The sequence below is a fragment of the Rattus norvegicus genome, chromosome 2 (assembly GCF_021556685.1).
Source record: "Rattus norvegicus strain SHRSP/BbbUtx chromosome 2, alternate assembly SHRSP_T2T, whole genome shotgun sequence".
In the NCBI taxonomy this organism is placed as follows: domain Eukaryota; kingdom Metazoa; phylum Chordata; class Mammalia; order Rodentia; family Muridae; genus Rattus; species Rattus norvegicus.
In genome coordinates this window covers 135,691,218-135,714,705 of record NC_141535.1, presented here as the reverse complement: position 1 = coordinate 135,714,705, position 23,488 = coordinate 135,691,218, and the positions used below count along the sequence as shown (strand labels likewise).

The 23,488-nt window shown below is 39.4% G+C and overlaps 1 protein-coding gene across 51 annotated transcripts in view; it reads left to right on the top strand.

The window, feature by feature from the left end:
• The window catches only part of Slc7a11 (solute carrier family 7 member 11), a 219,643-nt gene that overhangs the window by 56,620 nt on the left and 139,535 nt on the right, over positions 1-23,488 (top strand). For 30 of the 51 annotated variants that reach the window (XM_087622600.1, XM_087622599.1, XM_087622510.1 and 27 more), the window contains 4 exons: positions 482-585; positions 1,375-1,471; positions 3,267-3,416; positions 4,717-4,894. In XM_087622600.1, the coding sequence (XP_087478726.1) occupies positions 482-585; positions 1,375-1,471; positions 3,267-3,416; positions 4,717-4,894 (529 nt within the window). 51 annotated transcript variants of the gene reach the window in all.

Sequence of the window (23,488 nt, the reverse complement as noted above, 5' to 3'; positions counted from 1 at the left end):
ACTGGCTCACTCATATGATGAAATAGTCAACTTGTCTATTGTTCTGATTTATCCTCCAGCATCAAGGTGGGCCAGTACCTGTCACACTCACGAGTGTACGTCTAGTGCTCCTCATACAAAGGTGGCTTTTTGGGATTGTGCAGAGCAATTTCTGTCCTTAAAGTAGAATTTCCTATCTAAGCCCCTTCCTCTTACCAGAGGCGATAGTTGATAAAGAGTCTGTAAACGGCTCGTTGCTTTGGAGGGACAGAGAAGGCGACTGTTTAGACCTTTGCCCACAGGTCTGAGACAGCAATGCCATGGTGCCCGCTTCTGATGATTGTCTTGGGAGTCAGTTTGACCCTAACGAAAAAGAAGGATTATAAAACATTCACGTAGCACCAGGCTAATGGAAAGTCAAAGAGCAAGTTTGGCCTAAATTGTTTCATTTTATTCCACTTTCGGGGAAAGCATTAATTTGCTCCGTTCTTTCCTTCCTCAGACCTTCTCTGAGCGGCTGCTGGGAAAATTCTCATTAGCAGTCCCGATCTTTGTTGCCCTCTCCTGCTTCGGCTCCATGAACGGTGGTGTGTTTGCTGTCTCCAGGTGAGCGAGTTCATGTATTTTCAGAAACACATTTCTGTTTTAGAGATTGGATGTGATAAGGATAACTTTTAAAGAGAAAAGCAATAGTTCCTCCGAACCTGTTGTTTTTAAAGGGATATGCGAGTTCCTAGTAGATTCCGGTGAAGCATGTTTCATTCTGTCCAGTAGAGGGCGCTGCGTGTCTACACATAGCCCACTCTGAGCAGGGCATGCTGCATTTTTTTTTTTTTTTGAAGAGTCTGTCTTCAGGGTTTTATAATGGCCTTTATTTCTAGCGATAAAGTCTTTTGTTTTTGTGAAGGTGCCACGGAAAACAGTAAAGTCGAAAGCAGAAATCACCACCCTGCCATCTGTAACCCTTTTTCTTAGTTCGTTGGTACCAAAATCTTTTTTTGCCTATTTATGTTACAATTTAGAGAGAGGTTAACATTGCATGCATGTACATATGTGTACATGTGCAATGCATGTGTGCTACTTTGGACTGACACTAGCAATCTAGCACTGAATTTGCCACCAGCTACTCCTATATAAGAAGAACTCTACTCAGTGCAATATTTCTATTGTTTTTCCTCAGAGCAATATAAGGTATTTCCCAGACTCTGTAGGTCCTGAAATGAGACTTAGGATGAGATCTTCCCCTTGTCTTCAAAGCACAACCCAAATGACCAGAGGAGAAATGCCAAGACGCCTAGCATGAGGACGATGCATCCATGTTGCTTTGGGGATTTAAGAACTGCTCCATTTGAATGATTGATTCTGTAGTCAACTTCACCCTTCTTCTCCCTGCAGGTTATTCTATGTTGCATCTCGAGAAGGGCACCTTCCGGAAATCCTCTCCATGATTCACGTCCACAAGCACACTCCTCTGCCAGCTGTTATTGTTTTGGTAATGCATATTAACAAGGACATGCAGATATAACCTCACACAATGGTTAGGAAGGAGGGGATGGAACAGACATCCTGATTCACCACTGGGTTGGTGCTCAGTGTGTCGTGTTTGGGAGGCCAGAGATGTTTGCCTTGGCTTGCTTTGACTCCGTGCTTTTGATGTGTACCGGATGCCCTGGGATATGACCCACCTCACTTCTGCTTCACCTTTGCAGAAATTTGTAAGGTATGAAGGGAAATGAAGGCTATGGTTTCTCTCCTTGGCGGAGAGCCTCAAAGGAAAGAAAAGGAAAAACCGCAAGGATACAATCTAAATTCTGGTCTCAGAGTTCAGCTGAAAGCAGACTGTGCAAAAATGATCTGTGGCCCTCTCCTGGTCCCTCTCATACAACGTAATTTAAAGCATAGATAAGACATAAACAGCCAAATGTTTCTCCAGGAGGCCTGTGAGAGCAAACCTTAAGGAAAAAAAGGAAAACCCTAAATGTAGATTGAAGCAGGGGAATTCTCTAGGCTGGGGTGATATTTGTCAAATGTGGGACACAAAAGGCTGTTAAAGGTGTAAGAGCTCTCAAATACCCTTGGGCAATGCTACAGTCATTTTTTTCCCTCCTCTGATTTTAGTAACATTTTTTCTTAACCAGAATCTGCTGTCAAGAGCTCCCTAGGATGCATTGAGCATTTTTTTTTCTTCTCCATGCATTTAATTTGTTTCAGAATGTTTCCTTGAAATTTCTTTTGAACATACGCACTCTGTGCACAATCTGGAAGCTAACGTCATTTGTGGGAACAGGATGTGCTGTTCCATAAAGAGGGCTTTCGTGTGAAGCCTCTGCTATCCTTCATGCTGTCCTTGGCTTTTTCAGCTGCAGATTCCTGCTCTGACATCCTCTTTCTCTGTTTATTCTTCCCTGGTCCTGAGGCTCACAAGCAGTTATCACAAGGGGACAGTTGACCCGGAGTAGGAAAAGGTCAATGTTGTGCATTAGGGAGCCAAGAGATTTACCTTCACACGGTTGTCACTTGTGTGTGGGTCCCAGGAGCACTTCAGAAATCACTTCAGAGCTTCCTTAGATTTTCCCAGTTATCTGCATTTAATATTTATGATTGGCAACTTACTAATTGATTCTGGATGATTTTGAGTGATTGGACATGTTTTCTTCTTATTCTTTGAAAATACAATGTCTTGGGTAAGGTACACCTGTACATGCTACGAGTTTGGCAAGCATGAGAACTTGAGTTTAGTCCCTCAGACCCAATGCTGGTATGGTGACTTACATTCATAATCTCAGTACTGGGGAGGCAGAGACAGGAGGCTCCCTGGAGATCACTGGCCGGTCAGCCTAGCCTGCGTGGCCAGTGAGAGGCCCTATCTCACAAGGTAGAAATTGTCTTCTGGCCTCCATGCGCATTTACAAACATCCCTGCATTTATACGCATGTGCACCTGTGTGAAGACGACACCCTTACACACAAAAACAAGCCAACAGAAAATACACTGTCTCCTTTCCAAAGAAGAAGGAACTGACAAAGTAACAAAACAGCACATTCTTACAAAATCCCAACTGAAGCGGGGCTAGTGACGGACTCCTCCAAAGGAGGCTCCATTGCAGCCTAAGAACGGATATGGTAAAGAAGTTTGTGGAACCTAGGCTTTGGTCAGGGTGACAGCTTAGCACTATAAATAAGTACTGGGCAGGACACTGGTGGTGTGAGGTGATGTTATTGTTTGTATTACCTGTCCCCTCTTAGTTCCCTTTGGTTACTGTATCTCTCCTCCTCCTCCTCCCCCAGCATCCTCTGACAATGATAATGCTCTTCTCCGGAGACCTCTACAGTCTTCTGAATTTCCTCAGTTTTGCCAGGTGGCTTTTTATGGGCCTGGCAGTCGCCGGGCTGATTTATCTTCGATACAAACGCCCAGATATGCATCGTCCTTTCAAGGTAACCTCGGCCATCTTGATGGGTTTACATAAATCTCTCTTCTAATACCTAGACCTCTTTTTGTCATAACTCGATGGGGAGGTTGGGTGCCACAGGGTCCGGCAAAGTAAAATATTTAACTCTTGCAGGGAGAACCTTCTGTTCCACTTTACTTGGGGGGAAACTATGTGCATTTTAAAGTATGATATAGTGAACTTGTCACCGATTTTATCTGTTGAGAACAGAAAGTGTTAAAAGATCCTCTTCAGACTGTGATTTCATGCATGGCTTGGGTATGTTCAGAGCGTGGCATACCCCTGTCTTCATACTAAATGGTTGCAAACAGCTGGGCTGTGAAAGAAAGAATACTTCATTGATAAAAACTCAGCCGTGGGTGCTGCTTTACGGATTAGGCATTTTAGTCCTTATTGTAACTTGTTAACATCATGGCAGTGTACTCTATCGTGGCAATTCTCCATCACTGGGCTGCAACCCCTTTGTGGGTTCAAATGACCCTTTCACCGGGTTACACAAGACCATCGAAAACACAGATATTTACATTATGATTCATAATAGTATAAAAATTGCAGTTACGAAGTAGCAATGATTGGGCTGGGCAGCATCATCACATAAGAAACTGTATTAAAGGGTTGCAGCCTTGGGAAGGTTGAGAACCAGTGCTCTGAAGAAATATGAAATACCAAAGGAAACACTTAGCACTAAGGAGAGGACCATTTACTCTCCCTGCAGTTTCCTTTAGGAAGGCTGGAGAGCAGCCCTGCCATCAGTCTCAGATGTCAATGGGTCTGTGTGATCTCACTATTTATTTGCTTTTTAGATTTAGCACAGATAACGCTGCCAGTCATGTTATCAGGATTTGCCTCTAATTGTATTCATTGCCACCTGCTTACAGCATCTTTATTAGCTGCTGACTAGGAGTTGGCCTGCTCTATTCCCATTGAGTCTCATTGTGACTCTCAACAGGAAATCAATATTCACGGAAAGGTTTTAACACGTAGCAAAGCCACTGGTGCTCTTGACTCTGTGTGAAAGCAGGTTCTAATTGTGAGGATCGAAGAAGCAATCTTTTAAGATGAAAAATGTAAATCACATTGATACTTCAGTAGTAATGAAATTTGAGTAGGGCGTTCGCCAGGAAGCACACTCTCCTAGCTCAAGACTCGGTTCACATGTCTGAAAACAAGTTAAGAAACTACACCTACCTAACACATGCTCTGTGATGACCCGGTCACATGACCGACGCCCTCCACCCCAGTGTCTTGCACTGTCATGAAGTTGTTTTCCTTTGGCTGTGTTTCAGGTGCCTCTGTTCATCCCAGCATTATTCTCCTTCACCTGCCTCTTCATGGTTGTCCTCTCCCTTTACTCGGATCCGTTTAGCACCGGGGTTGGCTTCCTTATCACCTTGACTGGGGTCCCGGCGTATTACCTCTTCATTGTATGGGACAAGAAACCCAAGTGGTTCAGACGATTGTCAGGTAAGACTTTTGAACATCTTGGCCCTAACTAGATACTGTGTTGTAGAAAACCCATAAAGCTGTACACAGCTAATATACATCTGTTAAACACTAAAGCTATGATTGCTACAATGGTCAGTTAACCCGTATTACGGCAATGTAACGGCAATGTGGAGAGAAGGATGGGAAAGGATGACTGCAGCCCGGTGGGGTATTGGATTCTGGTGATCTTAGTCATTGGAATTTTAGAGGAAGGATAGCTTCTTTAGGTAGTTTTTCAGTGCTGCCCACTGCTCTTTTGAATCCCTTAGCGACATAATGGTTGTATTCCTTGGTTGAATGCAGTTGAGTGACTATCGTAACATTAAGTTAACCAATGATGTAAGGTTTGTTGGGGTGTGAGGTTTCAATGTCTAGCTAGCAAATGTCTTAAACATCATGGCTGTAATGCTACCTCACTAGAAAAGATGACCTGAAGAGGATTTTAGTAACAGCAACAACAACAACAACACCTAATCAAGAGTAGCATCTTTCTTGTGTGGGTTCTCTATGTTTGCACACGTGTGACCACTTTCTCCCAACAACCGTTTAAGTAGTAGAAGCCATTGTCTATATTGTGTAGACTTTGAGTTACATCCCCAGAAAATTCACGCCACTCTTCCAAGCCACGTGGGTATAAGTAAAAGAGCTGGGACTAGAACTCAGCCATTGGCACTGAGGATGGAAGAGAAGGGCTTGAGGCTGAAGACACGGGAAAGACATGGTGGTTCCTTTAGGGACAGGAATAAGAGTTGAGGAATGTCTGAAGGTGGGTCCTGTTAGCAGGACCATGAGGACTTTCAAAGCAGGAAAGAGGAAACACTAGCTCAAAGTGGTAGCCTGTTAGGGTGTGCAGGAGGAAACATGGAAGGTCACTTGGTCAGAAGGTGGCTTTGGAAGTGCCCTGTTGTCAGGAGAGCTCATGAGCTCTTTCCCCACCTTCACTAGCTCAGATAGATTTCCTGAGGACCCATGTCCCAGATTCTGTTTCCCACGACCAGGTGAGGAAGCCATGGCTCAGCAAGAAGGAGAATTTAGAATTAGGTATAACGGACTTGGAGCATGACATCTAGAATTTGAACTCACATTTCCTGGACATCAAGATTCACTGCATTAGATCCTCATCCCATTACAAAATATCACACCAAAGCAGTGGAGAGGTCTTGAGCATGGTAGAAAGCCTAAGGCCTAGAAGAGCCAGCAGCCTTTGAGGTAGGGTTGGGGAGAACAAAGGGCAAGTTCATCATGTTGTCCCAACTAGATGGTTTTCTGAAATTCCCTGTGTAGTCAGGCAGTTCTAGCCATCTTTCCTCTCACTACCGCAGGCAGGCTCCAGGCCACCCTGTCAGTTCAGATCAGACATTTTCAAATGTGATCTTTCTTTGTTGCCCTTCTGTGCTTGGGTCCTTTTGGAGTTTTTGTTGTGTTTCTTCCTCTGATGATGCTTTGAATATCTCCAAGGCCACTGCATTAGCCATTTGTGGAAGGAGCTGTGGTGGAAGAAACCCAGGGTGGTTGTTGGTTCAGGGACGCTGTTAACTCTTACCAGCGATGCAGCAGAATGCTCTGCTTTAAACTGTGATCATTGCCGCTCTTTATCTTTACAGACGCTTTGAAAAGATAGGGGGAAAAACAGCAGTCCTTTGTAATTCTGTTTGATTTTCCTCTTAGGCAGCGTTCTTGTAGTAAGATAAAGAAAATTCATAATATTTATTGCTGCAGAAGCAAGTATTTTCTTAGCCTTCGGCCAAAACAAAACACACAGATGAAACCAGAGAGTCCTCCAGTAGTACCCGACCCTTCCCCAAAGACATACTTTGTGTTAGAGAGAAAACTCCACGTGAGCTTGGAGGCAGGAGAGCCTTGCCCAGAGCAGTTGGTTCAATAGTTTAATATCATGTTTTTTTCGCCTGGTGAAATTCTCTAGTCTTTATGTTTTGTTTTGTTTTGTTTTTTTCTTTAACTTTAGTATGTGTGAATAGAGTAACCCTGGGAAAATGTGACAAGTCTACTAAAATGCACCGTGCCGGGGCTATTTCCAGAAGTTGTAACTAGACATCATTGTTGTGCAGAGATACTGGTGCAAGGCTGGTTGGCACAGTCAGAGAGTGTCCCGAGCCTTAGGAAGTGAGATTTTTTAAAGATCTGATGAATGTCTCTGGCCACAGGATGCCAGTATTGAACCACTTTTTATGTGATAGCATCTCCAAAGCTAAAAGAAAGCACTCTCTTAAGGGGGTAGTCATATATGCAGAAAGCTCTCTCCTCTGTCTGTAACGAAGGGACTGATGTTTAGTTTATATTAATTTATATTTATATTATATAAATATACTTATGTACATATTTATATATATTACATATATTTGTGTTACATGTATATAGTTTTATTATATATTATAATATATAATTGCAGTATATATCTTGTAATACAAATAATACAAATTATATGTAATATCTATATTATAAATACGTTATATGTATTTATATTATTCACTTGTTTGCAGACAGTCAAGCTTCTCAGAGGAGGAAAAGTGTACAGGTTCACCCCGATATGTTTGGATGCACAGAGCACTAAAGCCAAGGACTAAGCCGCTCACTATCCACCCAACCCTATAGTAGCCGAGAGCCATTAGGATGACTGGCAGTCAGCCCCTCTTGCTCAGGGAGAGATACAGAGGCAGCCTTATTTAAATAGCATCTTTGGTTGTAAAAAGGGGAAAGAAAAAAGAATTTACTGTGGCCAACATGAACAGAATGCCTGTAATCCATCTTTGCGGACAGCAAGCTCGCAACTCGAGAGCCTAAAAGCATGTTCAGCTCCAAGTCTGTCAAGGTAGCTTCATTTGGAACAGTCCACTGAAGCTGGTTCATGCATTTAGAGACTCTTCCTAAAGGTTAGATTACCATTTTAATTCATTAAGTTTGCCTATATATTTCTCAGGGGCTCAGAAGGTGTTCCACTAAATAAATGTAATTATAAAAATAAAAAAATAAAAATATAAAACTAAATATAAATAAACATGAAAGCATTCACCTCCTTCCCCCTTTAAGAGAACATACTGTTGTTTTTCATATAATTTCTGGGGCAGGATAGCTTTGTCCTGCATCCCAAGATCACTCAGCCCTGGCTGTTGGTCCTCTGTGGATACCAGGTGTGATGGGGTTATGAGACGGCACAAAGTTCCGGTTTTCTTTAAGAATAACAAGGGAGGAACATGGAAACCTCAATCACAGCATGACTGTAAAGTTCAGTAGGTTGTAATCTTGGAAAACTCCAACTGTATGTCGTCAGCTTACCTTTATTTGAAAAGGCAATGATGTGGGTTTATTACTGTACGGCCACTAATCTTATTGTGAGTATGAGTAGGATATGCGACATGCCAAACCCACACATTCTGCAGGGCTTCTAGAAGCTTCCTTGATCCCATCGAGCACCTGTGCCAGCCCCACTGTTGTAGGGCAGCTTAGAAGGAAACGTTGGGAAACCAGGTACCCAAGGCCTTTCTGAGCACCCCATCATAATAAAAGTTACGCCCCACTAGGACCCCGAAGGGAGAGCTATAGAGAATGTCAACGGGGCTGGTTAGGCACACTTTGGGCCTTACTCTGCTGAGAGGAGAATAGAAACAGAAGGGCACAGGAGCATCCCAGTTGCTGCTGCTGTCTGGAATGGAGGCAAAGTTCCCACACCAGGGAGTGAGAGGTCTAAGAAGGCAATACATGGGAATCTGCATTGTGGGAAAACAGTAGGGAAGAGCTTTGATGTCAAGAGTAGAGGGCCAAGGCTGAGTGAGAAGACAGGATGTAGAGGATTGCTTAGGAGGCTATGCAAGGATGTCTTTGAAACATGAGGTTGCAGCCCTAGTTCTTTAACCCCATTGCTTTTCTTTCCAACTTTTGTTTTTCCTTTTACCTCCTCGCTGACTACCATTGGTTTCTTAGCTCCTTGTCTACCTATAAACACCACCTTCCCTGGCCTATTGATGGACGACTCCCCCTAAGCCCTAAGCCCAGAATGTTCTCTTAAAGGGGGAAGGAGGTGAATGCTTCCATATTTATTTATATTTATTTTTATATTTATTTGTAAATTTTCAAAGGATAATTTTGCCATGTACTTTTCTGCAAATATGGGGTATGATTATTGCTTTCATGGTAGAGTAGACTGTATAAATTGCAACTTATCTAAGAAATATGTAAAGTTTATTATTTGATATTACTGTACATAAGGCCCTTTTCATTAAATGTAGGGTTAAAAAAAAAACAAAACAAAACAGCACCCCCCCCCATAACACCAACAACCCCCTGTCCAAAACCCATGATGTGTTCCCAGGCAACTACTTCAGGGATTATTACTGTATCTGTTACTTTTCTTTCTTCTGCAACAACTTACCAGACAAAAGGCAACTTAAGGGAGGAAGGTTTGTTCGGCTTGTAGTTTGGGCGATGCCCATCTTGTCATAAAAGGAAGAACTGCTGGAGTTTCCTGGGTGGCTGGTCTTCCTGTCTTTAGCCAGGGAGCAGAAACCAAGCAGCGACTACATAGGAAGTAAGGCTCGGTTATAAAGTCTCCAGGCCTGCCCTCCTAACCCACATTCCCCAGTGAGGATCTACACCTAAACCTTCCACAGCCTCCCCTAAACAGCGCCAACAGTTGGCGACCAAGCGTTCAGATGAGGGACATTTAGCAACACCACAATGAGAAGAGAGCAAAGGATAAAAATAGCTTTTTAAATGTAGTTAAGTATTGCTTGCAGGCTTGTTAGAATAACAAGTCATCAGAGAAGAGAAGACTGCCTGCAGGGGAGATGATTTGGGTCTGGAACGTTTGGGGGGGGGAGGTACATAGTCTTCTATAAGACTAGGGGACTTTGGAAGGTGTTCTATGGGAATTGGTGACAACAACAACAGCAACAACAACAAAAACCAAGAATTTCCCTAAAGCCATCACCACCTAGCCCAGCACCCTAGGTGTATGGTCAGAACATGTCCTTAGAAGTAATACGACCCAGAGGTTATTATATTTTGGTGTCTGCTAGAGTTACCTCTTGCTGGGTTAAACCTTCAGCTTCTCCTAACTTAGAAGACTGAGACCTAGACTTGAAGCAAAATTAGAATTGTGGAGGGCGCTTAATGTGATTGGTTTAAGAACCTTAAGTGACCCAAATTAGTCCAGGTTTCTCATTCTATTCATGAGACAGACAAGGTCTTGATAATTAAGGTAATTTGCTCAACAGTACTACCGATTAGATCCTGGAAATGCTATTCTTCTCCTGACTGTCCAGAGAAATTGGTTGTCATCCCCTATGTAAAAAATAGAACAAACCCATCTTGAGTTGAACATGAAGAATATTTGTAAACATTTATTGATATCTTGGTCCCATTGTCTCAAAATATTTTCAGCCTCCTGGTTCATGAATAAATGTTCTTATTTGAATGCAAAATATTAATAAATTCTTACTGAGAAAGCATCATGGGAAGTTGTAGAAGTGACAAATACACTAATTGAGGATGATAGGATTGTAATGAAGTAAATAATTCTCGAAAGTGCTCTGTAAAGAGGGTAGCTGTGTACTCTCAGTATTCATCCCCAAATAATTCACATTTTGCTATTTTTATGCTGCTGTGATTTTCATGCATTTTAATTTCTCCTTATTTCTTTACAGACAGAATAACCAGAACATTACAGATTATACTAGAAGTTGTACCAGAAGACTCTAAAGAATTATGAACTTAATGTATCAAATCCTTGGCCATCTGCCCAGGACTGAGATACAAAATGGCTCTTTATTTCAAGAAAACACAATTTTGATGATGGGCTAAAGGAATTGGTTATCTCTAATCATAGCCTCTAGTGTATTTGAATTAATTTCTGAGCAACTTACCGGTAACTCCATATATTTGTAGCAAGCTAATATGCAAGTCATACAGTGGGGCAAGCTCACAGTTCTTGAGTCTAGTGCCTATCTGCTGAGGGAAAGGAAAAGGAGAAACCTAAGGGCATTGGCACCTGGGTATCATTCTCTACAACATTTCTTATCGTGACTGAGAACCTTGAATAGAAGACCAAAATGGTTTCTGTACATATGAGGCCTGTAAACATAGCTTTACCTACTGGGGACATCTATACTGTGAAAAGGATTTTGTTTTTATTTTTCTGAAAAAAAAAGAGTCATTATTGTAGCAAAGGAAGCAGAATGACTTTTACATTGATCTTGGATTGTTTTCCCTTAGTGACCAACATGGCTGTCACTTATCTTTCAGTGGCTTATACTCAGAGCATCAGAACAAATGAAGATGAGAGAGGAGAGAGACAGAGACAGAGACAGAGACAGAGACAGAGAGAGAGAGAGAGAGAGAGAGAGAGAGAGAGAGAAAGAGAGAAAGAGAGAAAGAGAGAAAGAGAGAAAGAGAGAAAGAGAGAGTAGCTGGAGGTCAAATTCAGGGCTTTCCAAAAGCCAGGCAAGAACTCTACCGTTGGGATACGTCTATACTCTAATTTTCTTAAATGAACAAAAGAAGCATTCCCAGGGGCTAACATTTATGACGCAATCCTAAACTGTGTTTGAACTAAAGTCATTGAGAACTTGTTAGGTTAACTACGTCATTGTTTATTGTCAGGAAACTCGGTGTTTGTAACGTCACTGTGGTTTGTAACGTTTCAGTGTGGTTTGTTTGTTTTATTCCTGAAAACCTGTATGGTTTGGTATGACATCCTTGGTGAGACACCTCTTTGGTAATTTACGTCTTAGTGGATAAAACCGTTTCGCTCATTGCAGTCCAACACCCGCATGGGAGAAATTGCCCACAAGACTCCAAACATCAGGCCTCATCTCTATAAACCGCATTATACGCAGGGTTAGCAGTTCATTCTCCTTTTCTTTAACTTTGTGGCTGTTTTTACCTGGGGATGATTTTCGACAGTGTGTGCATCCCCTTTACCGTTCTGTTCAAATATCTCTGGATAAAACTATCTGGATCCATCATAAAGGCACAGCTTTACATAAGAACTGTGCAAGAAATGCATGCCACCACTTAGGAAGACTTTCAACTGACTTTTGAAAAATCTAGGCGGTTTCATTCATCTCTACACTTTACTTATAATTCAATTTGCCAAAGAGGGATCTGTGACCAAACCTATCGAAGGAGAGTCTTCAGTAATGTCGTTCAGCTCCCTGACGTCGAGTCTGAGTTAGAAAAACACTAGCAGTGTTCAAATGGGATTAATGTGATGGTGGGATTTTTAAAACATTTTCCTAACATCTGAAAATTAAATGCATAGCATGGTCACAGTGAATTAAATTTGATCTCTTATATTTTGACCACTTAAAAACAAAATGTTTTAAAAAATTATCCTGAACTGGTTGTGGTGGCACATACCTTTAATCTCAGCACTTGGGAGGCAGAGGCAGGGAATCTCTGAGTTCCAGAAGAGCTAGGGCTACCCAGAGAAACCTTGTCTTGGAAAAAACCAAACCAAACCAAACAAACAAAAAGTATTTTCCCAAATAAAAGCTATTGAGTTCATAGATAATTGCCCAAAGTACAAATGATGACCTTAATTTGGAACAATTCACCAATTCAGCATTTTTAGTATCAATAATGTTTAATACATACCCAAAGTTGACTTTGTTTCTGAAGGCCAAACCAAGTGTTTATTTCCCTAAGTGAACTGCTAACAGGTTTTTTGTTTTTATTAACATGGGCTTTTCCAAACCATAAGTCTAGTCTCTAGGGCTAACATAGTGTTCATTTGTTGACGTCTATCTCTGTCAGATGTGGCTAGAGGTGCACATTATTATGTTGTTATCTTTATACCAGACCCATGAGATGTATCAAGGCAGGGTCTTCTGATTACCTATGAAACAGAGTAAAGCCATGGAGAAGGTCCTGTGGTCCACGATTCTTCCTGAGGTTCATGTGCCCCTCGCTGATTGTCCTCATTGTGTCATTTGCTTGCCAGTCTGTGTGCAAGCTGGTCAGGTTATACTTTATCATTCCTCCTCTCGTTTCTAAGACATTTTTGTATTGTTAAATTTATAACGCAGTTTTAACCAAGCATAAAGAAACTCAGTATTTCTATAAAGTACTGTCCATGGGGCTGTGTTTTTGCCTATGCTGAAGAAGAGAACACACAGTTCCTTTATTCATGGGATTCATGTTCATAATTGTTAGTGAGATAATGTAAAACAGATTTTTATTTGGGAAATACTCCTGCACACTTATAATGTGTGTTTTTATACAAAGTAAATTTTCTCATATTTTAGATTTATGCATGTATGTACACATGTGATTACATGTGTTAATGTTCGTGCTGATGTACATATTTGAATGTTTATATAAAAACACGAATTGATTGCTACAATACAGAGTTAAATGCAGCCTACACAGTTTAAAATATACAATACTCTATTTTCAAATATTCTTTGTTTTGTATACAAAGTGTCAAACATGTAACTTTTTAAGGCATCTGGTAAAGATTTCCAAAGCTTAGGTGTGATTTTATTCTACACGGTTATAAATATTTCCATTGATTGATATTCTTATAGTGCTACTTTATATCTAGAAGATATAAAGCACTAGATTCTCCCCTTTGATTTCAAGTGGCTCTTGTAAATGGTGGCTCTGCTTAGCTGACAACAGGTCCTGCTCTTGTCTTTCAGTGGGAGATTGGACATTTCTCTTAGCAAACATGACTGGGTCTGGGTCTGCTTGTGGGTTCATGAGTGTACACCCACAGTGTGTGCACATTTGCTCCCCAGCCCTGCAGGTACAGGGTCAGGACAACTGATGGGATTAGTTCTCCATGCTCTGCAGTTTCTATAACACTAAAATATGCATATAGAAACATTCCAGTTTTCAGATTGCCTTCTGTGTCTGCCTAAATTGTTTTCTTAATTGTCATTTGAACAGCAACAGGTGACTACCATGAGGACCATTCCTTGCTAGAAGTCTTAGCCAGTTGAGATCAGCCCTTGGCAAAGTCCCTATTTCATCTCAGTTTACAGGTGAGCGGGATGCTGAGAAAGCCTGCTTCTCTCCCTTTTGTTGATAGCCTCTTACTGAGGTGTGAAAAGACAACTTAAGGTTACTACCAGTTTACCTTCATGTAGCAAAGAAGGGAAATATCAGTGTTGAATGTATGTGAGCATCCTGAGACGCTAATTAAGCATGAGTTTAGGTGTCTCTAATGCACTTAAACTCCTTCCAGGATCCCATACCTAGCCCTCCTTTGGAAAGATTATATATTTTTAAAAGAAGATCAGGGATTGGGGCTGAAGAGTTGGCTTGGCTTCTAAGAACACTTACTACCGTTGCAGAGAACTTGAGTTCAATTTCCAGCACCCACATGGGTAACTTTAGTTCCAGGGGACCCAGTGCCCTCTTATGTATACAGGCATGCACACAGTGCACATATATCCATGCAGACAAAACACTCATCTACATTAAATGTATGTGAAAAAATTTTAAAGACAAGGAAAAGTACATATACTTTGGATACTATAATATCTATATTTTCTTTGTGAATAGTTTTCATAATTTTTCCATTAAAAGTAACCATAGAATATTGGTAAAACACATTTTAAATATATAAATACAATGTTAATTGAAATATTCACATAAAAACCATTTAGGGCTGTCTTGTAAGGTCTATGTGATACAGAAGTCAGTGATGTCTACTGTGTTAGGCTGTGAATAACAATGGAAAAACAATGAATGAGGTTTTATTTGTAGCTCTTTTTTTCTTATTTTTGGAGAGAAATATATTTGAGATTTCAAAGGAAATGACTCAAGAAACTTCATTTGAATATCATTGGCTTCATGATACACTGTGTGTCAGGGCTGAGAGAATGCAGGGTGATATTTTATGCCCCTAATCATACAAGCTGGAAATTAAGTCATGGCATTGTGTAATGGCAAAGAGCTTATAGAGAAGATAATGAGTCATTTGCATAACTTCTGTTTATATTATATAGATAAAAGAACGATTGCCTGCATATATAGTTTAGCTAAATTTCCCCCACAAACAATATTTCAAAAGTCTATTCTCAATATATTTGACAACTAAAAGTGTGACCTCTAGGTAGACCTCTGATGGCTAAGATTATAGTTTAAAATATGTGATTTAATAACCAATTTTACAAGCAATCCTTTATTTTATTGAATTTTCCTATTATTTGGTATCTCAAAATGAATGCCTTGTCTGCTTTGTGTCATAAGTGGTGCAAAAACATACGTCACGGGCACATAGGAGGTCACCTATTCATTTTATCAGACCTTGTCTTTCTTCATCAACTTGTGACAACACTGTTACTCTTTCTTCTTTATCATTTCTGTTCTATTTACATAAAACCACAGTTCCCTGCAATTCAGTTTTTGATGTTATGCCTTCAAGGTGGTAACTGTAGAAAGACTTCACTTCCTAAGATTTTTCTTAATGAAAAAAATCTGCTCCTCCCTTCTCTTCCTTATTTACAGTTGGCTTGAAATACAGAGGGTGGTTTCAGCCTCAGACGGCTCCCTGCTGCGTGGTATATTTCAGCCTGTAGAGAACAAAGGTACTTTTGTACTCTCAGTCCCCACCTGCCCAGGTTTATAGACAATGCTTTCAAAGACCCAGTTACTCATTATGCATCTGAGAGCCCTGTGGCTGTCAGAGGCAATTCAAAAGGAAGCACACCTACCACACACACTTCGGCATACACACTACGAATGTTTAAGAGTGAATGAATTATTGTTTAGAGGACCTACTTGCTATGTCCTTACTACCTCCTGATGAAGCCACTAAAGGCAGTGTTGAAGGCCAGGTTGAGAAAGAGAAGACTCGTGCTCAGTTAACTCTTGCTGCAGGAACTGTATTCTGAGCACTCCGTGTGATGGTATTTTCACAGCATCTTGTGGGAAAATGTGTTAGGTCTTTGGATGGATAAGTGGGTCCTGTGTGGTCAGACCTCCCTTATTCTTACTAATGACCCTTTTACTAACCATAGACTCAGAATTCCATTCAGATCCTACCAGGAGACAAGACATTGTGGGTTCCTACTCTTAAAATTGAAAGATCTTGTTTCAAAGAATTTAGGAAGGAGTCTATGCCTGTAATTTCTCCATCACTCTACTTATTAAATAATATGATAAGATTTTGTCTTAGAGTAGAAGAGTACTTTGGGGAAATAGAAGAAAAAACATTATTCGTGATGAATGAGAGTTTATAGCAGGAAAAGTTACTTACATTAAATAACAGCATTCTAATTATTTCAGATACTAGTCAATAGCACTTTTATAACTCTAAATCAAAAGCATTTTGTATTATCATACCAATATTTTTCTATGTCCATGTATATATGTCATAGTGTTTATTTCACAAGTCACCAGCATTATTTTATAATTCTGAGCAACCTAACTATCTTCTTGGAGAGAAACTTGCTAGCCAACAGTTTTATCTGACAATTTCATTAATGCTGCTGTAAAAAAAATGCAACTAACATTTTAATGAGGTTCTTCTTGATATTATCTATGTTCAGAGAGTTTTGCCCTTAGGAAGCTCCTAGAATTAGTAGCAATAGCAGAATATTCTCCATTTCAAAACTTGCATATTTTGAACACAGACACTGACCTTGAATTTCTGTTTCTGTTGATGAGTTTCAGTACAATGGTATTGAGGGTCAGTAGTTTTCAACATGTGGAAATTTTGCAAGCATAAGCATCAGGTATGTTTTCTATTTGTGCTGCACAAGATAAAAAAAACCTAGGTAGTTATGTTTCACTAATGCAGTGCTGGATGCCTGGAGAACTTAATTTGTCTTCCTTCTCTGGTAAGACTTGAACCCTGAATTTCATAGCATGTAGTTCTTATTGTGTAGTGAGACTTACATGGTAGTCGTGCACTGGGAAAGGAGGATTTTAGTTATTAGTTCAGAATTCAGTTGATACCATCATCCTCTTTATTTTAATATGTCTGGATTTACTTTGCTAAAATGTGTTTGTAAGTTTTATCTAAATATTTAGCCTACTAACTTTTTCTTTTTATGTCTAGGAGTAGAAATATTCATATGTGTGCTGGTATGTTTGTAGTAATGTATTAGGTACTGTATATAAATGTGTTTAGCTTTACTTTCATTCTTCTGTAAACATCCTTAACTGGTCCTGGTGAAATCACTTTAGCCCAGTGGTAGCCAGTTTACCCTTAGGGTTATGTTGACAACTGTCCTTTGGTCTATGCTTCAGTTATAACTTATAAACTTGCTATGCTCTGTGTTGGTTCTAGACCATGTTTTCCCATGACCTTGGAGCATTCTCCATATTGCAGGAGCATGGTACCTATGTTCTGGCGGTCTCAGTATGAAAACATTGCTGCCTACACAAAGACGTTTTCTGGCTCCTCACCTCTGGCTGAGTTCTTTACCCTGGCATTGTGATGTTGAACCTTGAGGAAGGTGATGGGTATATTTTGTACAAATATGACACGATATCTTATATTGAGTGGTGAATACTTAAAGGGCAAGGCGGCCTGGCTATACAGATGCTGAATGATGAGTTGTGAGCACGGCAGAGATGTATCTTCAGATTCCTTGGCACTGGTATACAAACACGGGATGTGTGAGGGTGAAGTAGGTTCTGTAGTTAATGACTTCCCTCTCTGGAGAGTGCTGCTGTAACAAACTCATTGCTAGATGGTGTTTGCGGGCTATTTGTATGACTGGGAAACCACAGCGAAACAAGTGTACTTCCTGACGAGAATTCTTGTTTATCTTTTCATATGGATGCATTTTGGTGCAGTATGATGTCACTCCAATTTGCATTGTTGAATTATATTTCAGTTGTATTTGTGGAGCTGGCCACTTGTGCTTCCAGCTGCTTCTCTGTATGTCTGTCTTCTCTATATTTTTACTTGAAAACCCTTCAAATGGACATTTGAATAAATATTTGATAGTTTACATATTAAACACCATGTTTCTTTTCGATAATAAATACCACTTTAAACTGAAGCTTGTCTGTTTATGATTTTGTCTCATCGATTGTCTACACACGTTGAGCCATCTCTTGGCATTAATCTGCTGTATGCGAAGTAACAGTGTAGGCAGATCCCGTCTATGCAGCGTCTTCATAGTACATGTTGGTCTAGCTTCTGCTCTCATTTACCTAAAATCTTATTTTCAACTGTGGGACAAAGGCTTTTCATTTGTGACCTTTGACAAAAGTATTGTCTCTTGTTTCCTTCTAATCCAGACTCCACTAGGATGTTCTTTGTGAAACTGAAATCAGGTCACATTTTCAAAACAGGTCCCGTTTACTTGGTTCTGAATGAACCTAAAACATTTTTATATAGTGTGTAGGACTCTCCACAGTATATAGGGCTTTTCATAGTGTATAGTGTTTTCCATAATGTGTAAGGATTTCCATTGTGTATAAAGCTTTCTGTTTATAGATTTTTCCACCGTGTTTAAGAGTTTCTGCAGTATATAGGGGTTTCCATACCTTGTCCTTTATTTTTTCCATCTCCTACAGTCTCTGGAACCATATCAAATATCTTTTCAGTGGTTCATTAAAGGGAAGATGTCAATATTTCTGTACTTAATGAATAAAACATTATTACAGGAATTATATGTTACCTCCAAACTCCTGTCTTCCTTTTTCACACAAAGCAAAGCTTTATCTAACATTACACACTGAGTTAAAAAGTGACCTTTCATAGCTATCCTCACAAAGTTGGTTCAGAACCTGGTTCATCTGGATCTGCACCATCCTGGATATCTCTTTTTACCACTCACTGTACACTATTGTAATTGATTGACTGGACACTTTTTATCTGTCTGGATTTGCCCACTTTTTCTTTCATGGACTCCATCAAGGATGGTTCAACATAAACAAATCAATCATATGATATCTAAAAATTAATGTGCAAAGAGATCTCGAAAAGACATTTGATAAAATCTAACATTGCTTCACTATAAAAGTCATGGAGATACTAAGGATAGAGAGTACATTTCAACAGAGCCAAGGTTGTGTACAACAAATGTACAAAACATTGGCATCCTGTTAGATGGAGAAAAGCATTTCCACTAATGTTAGGGTCAAAGGATATCCACTTCCTCTTGTGTTCATTATAGTGTCTGGAGTTTTATCTAGAGTGGTAGGACAAGAGATGGAAATAAAAACAATATAGATAGGAAAAGAAGTAAAAAAAAATAAATGAATTATATGGTTGAGTTGATACTTTTCATCAAAGTGGTAGGATACAAAATTTACACAAAAAGTAGCCTTCTCATATACCAATAACAAACAAAAAGAAAGAAACCAGAGAAACAGTCCCATTCACCATAGACACACACACACACACACACACACACACACACACACACACACACACAGAGAGAGAGAGAGAGAGAGAGAGAGAGTAATAAATCTACAACAACAATAACCTGACAAAAGAAATCAGGGAAGATACACGAAGACAGAAAAGCTGTCCATATTCATAGATAACAATAACTAATATAAAAATACTCATTGTATCAAAAGCAATTTGCACTTCTAATACAACACAAATCAATTCCAGGACCATTATTCACAGATACAGAAAAATGATATTAAAATTTATGTGGAAGATAGACAAAGCTGTCCTGGAGGTGTCAGCATATCTGGTTTCAGGTTATATGCCATTGAACCATAGTAATTAAAATAGCATCATACTGTAATCCATATAGACATAATATAGACATATAGATCAATGGTAAAAATTAAGGGGATATATATGTATATCCATATGTATATCTATTTCTCTCCATATATATATGATCTTTGACAAAGATGCTAAAAGTGTATGCTGGAGAAAGGACATAATTTCTAAGAGATGGTGTCTGTGAAAATCTGAATATTAGCATGAGCGAAAATAGTTACTTATTTTTCATCTCACACAAAACTCAATTCTCAATGAGTCAAGAACTCAGCATAAGAGCTGGTATTCTGAAATTACTAGAGAAAAACGTAGGGGATATTTCCACATACAAATACAGATAAAGACTTTTGAATAAGACTTACATAGGACAAGAAATCAGACGAATAACAAAATTCGAGATCTCATAAAACTACAAAGCTTTTAAGAAGTTTGGGTATGTCACAGTTCCCAGTGAGAATATTACTACTGATCTTTAAATTGGCCCAGAATCAGACAAACTTCTCAGTGTGTTTATTCACCTGGACAAAGGTCATTTTCAGCCTTAATCAGAGACATGAAATGTAAGACAAATATCTGTAAGGAATAAGGCAGGTAAGTAGGAATACTAGGGAGAAGCAAGAGGGCAGAGTTCATGTATTTTTTACATGTATGAAATTGTCAAAGAATGACCTATTAACAAAACCATAAAAGCATGAGTAGATTTGGAAATTATACTTTTACATCTCTAGGGTTAAGTTTCTGTGGTGACAAAGTTTATGAAATCTCTTACATGAAGAATAAAAGCAAATCTCCTCTCCCCTTCCCTCCCCTCTTCCTCCTCCCACCTTTTTCCCCCTTGCCCTCTCTTTCCTTCCCTGCCATCTTCTCCCTTTCAGTCTTTGTCCCTCCCCTTTCTTCCCCTTCCTTCTCCTCTCTCTGTCTACTGCTTTTTTCTTTCCTTCTATCAGTAGGATGAACTTTCCAGTCAAAGAATATGCTATGAATTCTTTTTGTAAATACAATTTAGGTTTTCCTTAGGAATCCTATTCATGTAATAATATATATTTCATTGATAAATGCTCTGGTCTGAAGTATAGAACAGAAGAATGCCTAATTTGTGAATGATCAGATGTCTTTCTGAAGCAGCTGTGAGGAATGAAGCAACATTTCCCTTCCTTGTTAAGGAAAAACATTACTGAAAGAATCTAATAAATTTGGCACTGTAAAATTCACATTAATGCAGGAATGTAAACTGTATGATATCAGTGATATGAGTAGGGGGTGGTATGGTATGGTTAGAATGCATTTTGCATGTCTGTGAAATCATCCAAAGTACACATTTAATTAATAAGACCATGAAAACATGAATGAATTGTTCAATATTCTTATACACATTAAGGTTGAGTAATTCACTGGATTCTATGTCAACAGTCTGCTCTTATTTTAAAGCAGTGAATAGGACTGAATGTGTGTCTAATGAAACTACACAGTGGCCAGGATTCTGCCTGGGAACTCTTTGCATGTGCTGCTTCAGGCTCACAGAGACTTCTGCCAAGTGCACCCCATTCTGTGATTTCAACTTGAATTCACACTATGTCTAACGAATTAGGGCTTCAGCCAATTATGCCCAGGCGGGTATCAGGTGGGTAAAGGTAACCCTGCTTTTGTCTCCACCTTTTAAAATTACATTTTCAAGCTCACTCGAATGCTAACTTTGAAGGTTGAGCCTTCACAGCCCTCTTACTGGTTTTTGTGGTTTTTAAATGTAAGAACACCTGCTTACCAGCTGGTGGTGCTTATAGCTATGGTCTAATAAATGTTTGATGTTTAAAGAACTGTGAAGTGAAAGATAATTAAGATCAAATGTCCTTTAAATTTTATTAATTCAGAAAGACATGGAGGGTTTTCTAATGCAGGCTAAATACTTCAAAAGTTAAAATATATTCCAACAATAGTAAAATCTTAATAAATTATTACCATCTCAAGAATAGCAGACAAGTTTATTCCCCCTTATTTAAGTTTTCCTAAAAATAAGGATATTAATCTTATTTATCACAGTAATTAGCATATTACTTACATAATGTCACATTTGTGTGTTTTTAATTTCCTAAAACCTAAAACCAATCTAATTTTTCTGTGTTGTGAATTTTGCTTTAAACTCCCTTATGGTTATTTCTTATTCCCACACTGCTAGATTATCCTTAATTTTTAAAATTCAATTATTTATAGTAAAAGGTTAGTTTTGAATTTAGCAAAAATCAGTCCACACGATGGGTACCAGAGCTCAGTGCTGAACAGTTTAAGTATTGTTTCTGCTTCATGAGTATAGTTTGGGAAACTATTTCTTAATGACACTAATTAGCACTGATGTTAATTAGATTAAGTCTCAAGTTCTTAAGTCATTATAACTGTGTGGAAATGACTTGGTTTGGACTTAGGGGTAGCTGAGTTGACCCTGAAGGGTGGGTGTCCGTTACCAGATAACAAGAAGAAGGTTACAGGAGGCATGTTACCAATGAAGTGTGCGATAAAGATCCTATGCCTAGGAAAGGAAAGAACTTCTTGGAGTGGCCAACCCGTGGAATCATTGACTTAAGTCTGTTAAGGCTGACTCCACAGGAGAAAATCCATGCCCAACACTGCTTGAGTAACCAGGAAACAGAGACCTAGAATAAAACCAAACACTAAAAAAAAAGTATCAATGAATTGACTCTTAATGATATTTCACTAGACTCATAGATCAGTGCCTCCTCTTGTCATCAGAGAGACTGCCTTCTCCCCCATTGCTCAGGGAATTATGCAGGAGGCAGAAAGATTGTAAGAGCCAGGAGTCTCCATTTTGTCACTTCTGGTTGTTGTTTCTTGGAAGCCAGTTCTTTTCTAAGGAGCTCTGTTGGGGAGCAGGTGGAAAGACTGGGAGGAGGGTAGGGATGAAAAACTAAATCAGAATATTTGAGGCTGGAAAACCATATGGTGAGCCAGTCCCAAACAAGAGTGAGGCTGAAACTTGTCCAAATCCCCAAAGTCTTGTCCTGAGACCTGTAGGAGTAGGACTGTTTTCCTCCTTGGTCTGGCCTGCATTTCCCAGTACACATAACCTGTGCCACCCTTGAGGTAGTCATATAACCTGGTGGCCAAATTACAGTTTAAACTTCTTCCCCTATTAGGATACATCCAACAAGCACCTGGAATTCCTCTCCATGCAAATGCAGCATTCCTAGCACCTCAACACTTCTGATAATATATACTCACCCTCAAAACACCTACCCGCCCCTTCAAGCCCCTTTATACCCAAATGGGGAGATCTATAACACACTAGATGAGATCATGTGGAGATCTCACCCAACTGTATAAGCTTCACTGATGCACAGTGCTGCTTGGATATCCCACTGTACAGAAGTAGACCCAGGACAGCAAGGATATATTATATGAGAATGCTAAGAATCTATTTCCAATAAAAGGAAAAAAAGCCTATAGATCTCTCTCACAATGCCTCTAGATAGAATTATTTTTTTGAAAAAGGACTTGAGGCTTACTTCATTTTATCACTCCTATGTTTTGCTTAATTAGTTCACACTGTCAAGAATGTTTATAAACTGTAATAGGCTCTAATATATATATATATATTGAAGGAGGAAGTAACTCAGAGAATTACATAACCAATAGCTATGGGGAATCTACTTTCCCGATGTTTGACTGCTTTTTCTTGGCACATTTGTCTTCTCCTTTCAGGTTAGGAAGTTAGGTTCTGTTTGATTGACTTTAAATCTAACTCCCAAAAGGGGTCTTAAGACTTTTTTTATCATAAGAGATCATTATTTGACTAGTACTTTTCAATAAACAGTTCTAAGGTAATAATGCTATTTAACAGAACTTATATTTTTACCATTTCTTTAGAAATACAAAAAGTGATTTGTTTTGGGTTT